We start from the raw sequence: 9,948 nt of genomic DNA on the forward strand, positions 1-9,948 counted from the left end.
GTTCAGCGTAAAAAGCTGGAATTCTTCCCTGCTGAAGCATTTAAAGCAAGATATTGACAAGACACTATGCAGAGCATACAGTTACTCTAAAAATAAAGCAGTGGTCCAGCTAGAGAAGCTCATGATCAGGAGACCATGCATGATTTCATGAGAGGTGTCTTAAGGTACCTCAACTTGAGCACCTGCGGTAAGCTGAGTCGCCCAGGCACACCCCTTCACCTCACGCCTGTCGATGTGCTAAGACCTACAGAGCCAGGAGGACAGCATGAAGTCCTCTTGAAACATGCCATCGTGTGGGGTGGATTCAAAGGATGTACATAAGACATCTTCCTCACTTGGAGAAATATTTACAAGTAGATGTCTTAAGCATCTAGACAAGCTTTCCTTAACCACGTTCCTTTATAGCTCTTCACCCAATATTTAAGAATGGAGTCAAAGCAGCAAACTATTCGACTACATTTCTTCAACCCTCCTCTCTGTCTCCTGTGCTTTTAATGGTTGATGCTTTCGAGCACTTTGCCTGATGCCAACGCGCAGACTGAACAGCTCTTACTGAATGGGCCTCATATGTTCAGATAAATTAAAATCTATGCCAACTAGTGATTCAGTCTCAAATCGAGGCCACCTGTTCCAATTAGTGAGATTAAAATAGTACACCACTGAAGCCAAGTTCCAAGCCTTCTAGATTATGGCAACATCTTTACAAAGACAGAAAAAGAGGGACTTTCGGTCCCAACACACACTTGCACACACATGAGTAAATATACCGAGGTGTTGAAGCATAGCTTTCACTAAGGGCAGACTTTATTTTTGGACAAGTGCTTATATCAGATTTTCTGAGAAAGGATGCAGCTCAAGGCATCATTTAGTTTCCTTACGTTACAACAAGCCTACAGATACAGCTTAATTAGATTCAACTTTACTTCAGAGAAACAGAGAACTTAAATTTCTTCTCCACCCACTTTCTGTCCTTGCCTGAAGCTCCCAAAGAATCCGTATCTTCTGGATATCCATTCTTTAGCCTCAGGCCTTCTACCATCGCCTTGGTTTCTCGCAGGTCATGGGAAGACTAGAAACACAGCCTGGAACACAACTCGTGTTTTCCCAACCTCTCCCAAGTATCCCTACGCAGACAAGACTGCCTTCAACTCAACAGGGTGCACTTTTGTTCATCCCAAAACATTCAATTATTCAAATTTTCACAATCCATGAGAAGAAAAATTATATATATTTCTAAGTATTTTCTAGGCAAATGGTCTAAGAGAACTGTTTCATAGAGGAAGGGAGATGATACATTAACACCAGTGTTTTCCTCAATGATTCTGAATCATTTTAGGAGGACAAAAATGAAAGCGTTAAACACACAGAATCACCGGGAGCGAGTGAGTCCCTTGAAAACAGTCCTCAATCCAACACAGCTGCTTCAGTCCAGGAGAAAGTCTTGTTCTGCACTAACGACTCCCTAACAAAGCTCCCGCATTTGCTAATCTTTTTCATCTGGTGCTGCAGGCCTCAGAGGCCCAGACAGTATTCAGCTAGAGTAGTCACATGGATACTTTAAAGATAAAATTTTAAGGAGTGAATTGATTTAGAAATATTAAGTAAATAAGGGTACAGGTGGCCCGAAGCTGTTTGTAGGAGGCGTGGGAATGAGTGAAGTCTAGGGAACTCTGCGGTAGACAAAGAATGACTCAATGTCAGAACAACAAACGCTGTGATGGGTTTCCCAATGCCACTTCTCACAGTCATTCACACAGCTGGTAGGTGGAGAAGCTGACATTCCAGCTTGGCTCCAAAGTCCAGACTCTGAACCCTTCACTCCAGCCCTCAAATCTAGAAGTAAACTGCGTAAGTGAGGTTGGGGATAAAAAGGAAAAGGTGGTTGAAAAAATTTAAGAAGTAAACCACTGGATGTGGTGGACGAGGGGGCTGATTGAGGGGGCTTCCCATGCATCCAGTTTGGGGGCTGGCTGTATGGGAAAAGTATTCATCAGGAATTGGGGGGGATTGGAGAGAACGAGTTAAGTCTGACACACAACACTTCGAGGTGCCTGTGGAACATCTGGGTACTCCGGGGTAAAGCTGCACCTAGGTTGGGCTCTCAAGTCAGCATGTTAAGACAGGAACCACACACACTTTCACTCAGGGAGGCATGTCCCTGGGGATGGGCACTGGACGTGCCATCTCTCAAAAGGCCGATGGACCCGATCCCTGTCTTCCCCCGGGGTTGCAGCACATGACTATTTCTTCAGCTAAGAACCAGATGATGTTTTTGGTTTCTGTTTACGAGCTCTGTTATATGGAAATTATATATACCAAAGCCACTTGGTGCTGGAAGATGCTCTCAAAAGAGACTCACAGGGGGCTTCCCTGGTGGCGCAGTGGTTGAGAGTCCGCCTGTCGATGCAGGGGACACAGGTTCGTGCCCCGTTCCGGGAAGATCCCACGTGCTGCGGAGCGGCTAGGCCCGTGAGCCATGGCCGCTGAGCCTGCACTTTGGAGCCTGTGCTCCGCGATGGGAGAGGCCACAACAGTGAGAGGCCCACGTACCGCAAAAAAAAAAAAAAAGCTCACAGGAACGGAGAGCTTCAGAGGTGACAGAAGACTGGGGATGGATTCTAAGTGAAGTTCGTATATGATATATTCCAAGACTTCTGCATGTGGTATATGTTTTTTCCCAGTACCCTTACCCAACAGGTAGAAGGTCAGACAAAGATGAACTCACTTCTCAAAACTTTATTTTGAAAAAAAAAAATGACCATAAAAGTGACCTCAGAAAAGATAATTTTGAAAAAGTGGCAGCAGATCCAGTGCAGCTAAGTAGTTTGATATATGCATTGTTACCCCACCTCTTCACTCCAGCCCCACCAAAAATCTGGAAATAAATTCAGAAAGATAATGGCCCAACACTAAATCATTCAAATTCAGCCTTTTTCACCTAAAAATCACAAAATTTTACATCTGTTCATCAATTAATTCTCTACTGAAAATAGTTAGGGCTTCCCTGGTGGCACAGTGGTTGAGAGTCCGCCTGCCGATGCTGGTGACACGGCTTCGTGCCCCGATCCGGGAAGATCCCACATGCCGCGGAGAGGCTGGGCCCATGAGCCATGGCCCCTGAGCCTGCGTGTCTGGAGCCTGTGCTCCGCAATGGGAGAGGCCACAACAGTGAGAGGCCTGCGTACCGCAAAACAAAAAACAAACAAACAAAACAAAAGGGATGAAAATAGTTAGAAATTCCCATTTTACCCCAGTTCAATTTTGAGATGTTTATCACATGTAACTTAGCAATTAACTTGGTATTTTAAAATGTTTTAAGCAGTTTTCTTTAAAGAAATTCTCTTCTAAGAGAGAAACTGGTATAATGGTTAGTCCTAATCAGTCTGTATTAGTTACGTAATTTCACTGGTTACAGTCTGGCTGGACGTCACTTTCCTACTTCTGCAAGTGGGATGGTCTGGAGTTAATGTCTGAATTCTCCTTCAGTTCTAACATGGTGAAACCTTTGAGTCTAACTTACCAACCCTCTGCCTTAAGTATGAGAAGCGCATGCCTTCAGCTCAGTGAAGTTCAGGTCCTACAGGGAGATCCTGTGAGGCCAGAACGTGACTCAGTTGTCACAAGGAGCAACGACCCTCGTTGTGTATTTCAACTGCTCATCCTCCAGAGACCAAACACCAGGTAGAAGATTCCTTGACAATGTCTTTAAATCATAAGCTTATTTAACAGCCTTGAAGATGTCCCCAACTACTGTCAAAATTCTTACATCTTAGGCATTATAAAAAGTTCATAAATCGTGCATTCTCCAAATGCTTACTGGGAACATACAACTATCTGCAAAGCACTGGCAAAGTGCTGTGTCCTAAGAATCCCGAGCACACAATTTTGGCTGGGCACCCTGTGGAAGTTGAGCAATCCATCCCCAAGCAATCAGCAGGTTTATTAGGACTGAACTGCTCGTACTTCCCTGGTGGCGCAGCGGTTAGGAGTCCACCTGCCAATGCAGGGGACACAGGTCTGATCCCTGGTCGGGAAGATCCCACATGCTCCAGAGCAACTGAGCCTGTGTGCCACAACTACTAAGCCTGCGCTCTAGGACCTGTGTGCCCTAACTGCTGAGCCCACGTGCTGCAACTACTGAAGCCCACGTGCCTAGAGCCCACACTCTGCAACAAGAGAAGCCACCGCAGTGAGAGTAGCCCCAGCTCGCTGCAACTAGAGAAAGGCCGCATGCAGCAATGAAGACCCAACGCAGACAAAAAAATAAAATAAAATAAGACTGAGCTGCTCTCCAATACTCAGCTCAAAAGCACAAGATTGGGAAGTGGTTAAAATGCCAGCTCTGTTATTAGATCTGGGTTCATCAAACCCTGGTTCCACCATTTCCTAATAGCCACAGGGCCTTGGACAAATTACTTAACCCATCTGGGCCTTAACTTTCTCATCCGTAAAATGGAACTATAAATAGGATACTGTGAGGATTAAGGAGGTAGTGCATTTAAAGTGCTTAATATTGTGCCTGGTGTATAGTAAGGAATTGGTACACGTTGGCTATTATCACCATTGCTGCATTCTTTTTTTCATTTACGTACTTTTTGCCTTCTTACAGGGGAATAATCAACACACACACTACATTCTCCTTCAAGTAGCATCTCCCTCCCCCAAGTCAGTGGAAGCAGCTGGATTATGCACAGATCATGCACAACTATGATGTTCCTTTTCTGAGGAATGTAAAGTCCTCATTCTGATTCACAGTACAGTGATCCATGGTTCTCTTCTCTCTCACCACCCCCCTCTCTGCTGAAAACATGAAAACACAGTTAAGAAACAGCAGGGCTGAAAGCTACAGCCTCTCCTAAGCTAAGACTTGGGCAATATCCACCTAGAAAGATGAGGCTGATTTCTGACCTTAAGAGCAGCCCTGGAAATCTAGGTGGTGGGTCTGAAGCAAAGAAGTCCTGCCATCCAACTTGGTAGCAGCTGTTTTGGTGTTCTACAGTGGATGTGACAAGCAAGCATGCTGGTGGATCGCAGCACACTCCGATCTAAAGGGAGAACCGGTGAGACTGCAGCAAAGCATCGCTCAAAAAACACGCACCGCGTCAATCGTTCGTGCTGCACTTAAGAAAATTCTGACTTGGACATTCATCTATTCACCGTCCCTTTAATTAACTCTTGAGAATAAAACAAATCACTGATTAAAAGTGTACTCACACACCACTTACTCAGTTTACCACTTCACCAGGTCAGTGTCACCTACAACAGAAGTTCAGTTTCCACTCACTCTGGCTCCTGCCCAGGGAGTAAGCATGCGATCATCAACTTACTACACCACTGCCCAACCATTTCCATGGTGAGAAGGGATCTGACATCCGCTTCTTCCTGACTGCCATTACTCATCGTGCCATTACTCATCGTGCAATTCTGGATCAATTTCCAAACCTCAGCATGTATAAAGATGTACTACAGGGAGCAACCATGCCCAACACAGGTTTTACTTCAGATGCTAGAGACTACTTACTATCATCACTTCCTCCCGTAAAAGAGAAGGGTATTTCCTGGGGCCACAAGTATAAATAAGATACACTCACCAGATATTAAGTTTCCAGAGGGGCCAGACTGTTTCATTCACCCTTATACTCCTGATGCCTGCAGCTAGCAGAGAAGGTGCTCACAAATATTTGCTGAATGAAACTTCTTGCTCTCAAAGTGCCAGTGTCTACAGTTTGTAAACATGTAAACAGTCAATTGATGAGGAACGCGCAATGGAGGGAGGTACCAAATGCTAAAAGTGCCAGAAAAGTCTCTATATTATTCACAAAATTAGAGTCTTTCCATTTCCAAGCTTATGAATATGTCTTACATAGTAATAACAAAAACTGGCCACTATCTATTGAGTTGTCACTGTGGACCTGGCATTTTTAGACATTACTCATTTATTACTCACAACACCTCTATGGCGTGGAAGAGGAAACTAAGACTTAGGATGACTATAAGGTCCAAGGTGACATGGTTAGGAAGCAGCGCTACTAGCACAGAATCTGTCTTCTGCGGGCTAGCCGAATGAAAGTGGTTCTGTAGACAGAACAGTCTGGTCCTTGCAGGCTAGATGGAATAGAAGTTGATGACATCAGAGACCAAAGAGAAAGCTAACGTACCAGTTATCTCTTCCTGAGGTGGTAAGTGGCTAAACTAAGGTGGGATGGCTGGGGAACATGGAAGGAACCAATTCCAGAGAAATGTCAAAGATCCAGTGGCATGGCTGACAGACTAGAGATGGGGGGAAGGCAGGTACTCAGGACAACTAGCAGTTCTGAGTAGTGGTATCAACAGAGCAAGAAAAAAAAATTATCCACCTTACATATATGGAGAAAAACAGCTAATACCTGAGTATACACAACCATTGTTTTTACAAATTCTCTTATTGAAGACTCATAATCACTCCCAAAAGTAGGGATTAAGGGATTATTATCACCTTTTATAGATGGGGAACTGGAGGCTCAGAAAGGTGAGACCCTGCTCCAGCAGTCACCCAGCTGGGAAGTGTGAAGAGCCAGAATATGATCCAAGTCTTCTGCTCCCAGAGCCACAGCTGTTCACCACTATACCCAAGTGGCTGAAGATGGTATTTTAGGACATTTAAAATTAGGACTAACAAAAATTTGATTCAGACATAATTGATCAATAAAGACCAGTTGCTGTCTAGAAAGCAGACTGCCTATATTGTTAAAAAGATAATAGGGGACTTCCCTGGTAGTCCAGTGGCTAAGACTCCATGCTCCCAATGCAGGGGGCCTGGGTTTGATCCCTGGTCAGGGAACTAGATCCCACATGCCGCAACAAAGAGTTCGCATGCCGCAACTAAAGATCCCATGTGCGGCAACTAAGACCCAGCGCAGCCAAATAAATAAATATTTTTAAAATATAAATAAATTAGATAATAGGCTTTAACTATCTAGGACATAAAAAAAAAGCAGGATTCTAATTACAGATGCTCTTTATTTTAAAGCAAAGGGATATTACATTGAGTGCATTGAGTTTTAACATGTACCATTTCTGAGTTTTACCCAGATGAAGTTTAAAAATGTGAATGATCCTGACTTGTCAGCTTAGAGACAACCACAGAATTCATCAGTTACATTAAATTTTCACTGAGGGGGGAAAAATTTAGGTTAATCCACCTGGCTGTAAAAATAGACTTGTACACTGTTAAAATAGTACACTGCCTCATTATTATTCCAGTCTCAAAGGCTTAAACAAGCTCAGCAAGAGAGATGTATATGTTCCCTGTTTTCTCAACAAAGTATCAATTTTGAACTCAAAAAATGACCGTTCGGTAACCAAGAACTTGATCTCATAGTCTTAGCCCCTGCCTGGGAGGAATCTGCATATCTCTGAAAGTTAATCAGCTCTTCACATGCACCTCCAGTTCTCATTATAGTGTTTTTAGGGGAGCTCATTTACCAAATGAGTCCATAAAAAAGTTATTTTTAAATCCTGTACTAGATGGTTTATTGCTAAGTCAAGAAGGTGACATCAAGAAATTAAACCTTAGTGCCACTTGATGTTTTCCCTCGGCATTATATACATTCTGAGTGTAAAGAAAATAAATCTTTATAGCTACATCTAAGTGAGTTCCACAAAAGAGGAATTAGAATCAGCTAATGGGCTATACCTGCTGCACAAGAAAATTACTGCTACCTTTCCTTCATTACAGCAGACTTATTGCTGCCTTCAGGACAGATCAAAATTACATCAGCCCCACTTGAGAAAGGCTCTAAGGAGTTTTCAAAAATGCCACTCATTCTTTCTATTCCCCACTGTCTCAACAATAAAAACCCTAAAAGCAGACAGTCAAGAAGTTTAAGCAGGGATCTCAGCATCATCAGTGCTGTAGAACCTGTGATCCCTGTCCACTGAAGCTCTAGCCTTCTTTGATCCAATTTCTTCCAGCCTTCACCAGATTTCATTTGCCCAATAAGCTCATTTAGAATAATCAGTACATATAATGTCTAACTCAGTTTTAATACATGGTCTATATAAAAACCAGGTATCTCCATGCTAACAAAACAATGTAGTAGTTTGATACTGTCAGTAGAATTTTAAACAAAATAAGAAACACCCTTCACATAAGGTTGCGGTCCTTTAACAGAAAAAAACGGGTGTGGAAATGGAACAATGGCAGATACAGGAGAGATAAAGTCTTCAGCTGACTTACACATCTGCTTTGCCACTTTCCATCTCAGTAGTAAAAAGAGTGAGTTTTGGAAAGTTCCGTGAGTTTTGCCAAATTGCTTAAATGGGCTCAGGGAGCCATCCATCCCTCAAAGATTACTAATCCTGTTGTTTACGCGAAGATCACCACAGTTGTGACAAGAGAAACCCAGCTTCCACATTTTTTTCAAATCTGAAATTTCTTCTGTCAGCTACATTATGAGCCACCCCTCCCAATCACAAACGCATTTGAAAAAGATGTTCACCTTTCTTCGCATTTAACACTGTGTTCACCAGCAGCCATCCCTCCAAAAACTTCTAACTGTAGGTAACCAAAGATCTTTTATCAATGTTTTCTTCCAAATGGAGTTTCTAGTTATTTTCATGACAAACTGTTATGGAACTTTTAAAGAAAGTTTAAAAAATTAAGAGAATTATTTGGGGGGAGGGGAGAGCGAACTGGGTGCAGGAGGTAAGTATTATTCCACTAAATATATTTAATCCGAAAAAATTTAAATCATTCTGTTAAATTGATTAACCGATGCGAGCACGACCCTACCTCCGTGAACTTGATGCAGGGAGGCTGGCACTCAAAGGCTGAGATCGGACAAGTGAGCGGTCAGAGCAAAGAACACCTCCGGGTATCCCCCGCCCGAACAAATGCCAGGGTGAAGGAGCTGCTGTTCTAAATGGCACTTCAATCAGCCAAGGGGAGAGCGAAGTGTTGAGCCTGGACGATTAAACACCTCAGGAGAATAAAGGTATCCCCGAGGGACCACCAGCGCTCAGGCTGAGGCCTCCCTCTACGTTCAAGCACTGTACGGCTCGTCTCCGCTGCATACTCTGAAAAGCTATTTTCGCCCACAGCCAAAATCAGCAACAGCAAATTACCCTGCAAACAATGGAGAGGGCGCCGGCTCCGCACGGCTAAAAACTCTGGAGAGGCAGCGCGCAGAATGACTTTTCACTGGGGCAGAGCCGGGAGGAGCGGCCGCGGGAAACCGGGAAGCTGGTCCGCCGCCCCTCCGCGCTCCGGCCGCGCGCAGCGCGCGGGCTCCGGCCACCAACCCCGAGCCCGAAATCCCCGACGGCTGCGGAGACGCGGCGGCAGCACCGGAGCTTACAAAGAGGGAAGGAGGCCGTCCTCCGCGAACACGGTGCCGCGGATGGCGGGATCCCCTCGCGTCCCCTACCGCGCGGCGGGCGCTGCCTGGCAGAGAGGGCGGCGGAGCGCCGGCCGTCGGGGAGACCCGGGCGCGCTGGGACCGACAAGCGGAAGAGGACGGCGGGGGGGGCTTTGCGCCGCCCCCGCCCGGGAGGGGGACCTGGGGTCTCGGAACCGCGGGCCGGGTTCCCACTCCCCACTTCCCAACCCCGTCAGCTCGAACTGAGCGGGGAAGCCCGGACTCGGGGCCGCCGGGAAGAGAGAGAGGGAGGGAGGCGGAGAAACGCGCAGGGCGACGTCCTTCCCGCCGGAGCCCAAGCCCACCCGGCCTCGCCCCTCGGCCTGGCGCCCCCACCGCCACTCAGCGCGCGCCTCTCACCCGGCTCTTGCAGCGGTGGTGCCGGCCCGGGTCGGAGTAGGTCCGGTCCACGGTGAGCGCCGTGTCGCTGCCCGGCATCTCGGCGCTCGCGCTGGGAACTTTCCCGGGGTCCCGTGGCGCCGCGCCGCGAGCTGCCTGCCGTGCTCGGGCTCGGGCTCGCCGGGTGTGAGCCTCGGCCAGGGGGCGGCGC

The 9,948-nt window shown here is 46.1% G+C and overlaps 1 protein-coding gene across 1 annotated transcript in view; it reads right to left on the reverse strand.

Annotated features, from left to right (window-relative positions):
• The window catches only part of TMCC3 (transmembrane and coiled-coil domain family 3), a 67,891-nt gene extending 58,055 nt beyond the window's left edge, over positions 1-9,836 (reverse strand). Inside the window, exon 1 of the mRNA XM_007468209.1 lies at positions 9,759-9,836. Coding sequence (XP_007468271.1) covers positions 9,759-9,836 — 78 coding nt within the window. The remainder of the gene's footprint in view (positions 1-9,758) is intronic.
• Positions 9,837-9,948: the final 112 nt, after the last annotated feature.

The sequence above is a fragment of the Lipotes vexillifer genome, unplaced genomic scaffold (genome assembly GCF_000442215.2).
Source record: "Lipotes vexillifer unplaced genomic scaffold, Lipotes_vexillifer_v1.1 scaffold180, whole genome shotgun sequence".
Taxonomy (NCBI): Eukaryota; Metazoa; Chordata; class Mammalia; order Artiodactyla; family Lipotidae; genus Lipotes; species Lipotes vexillifer.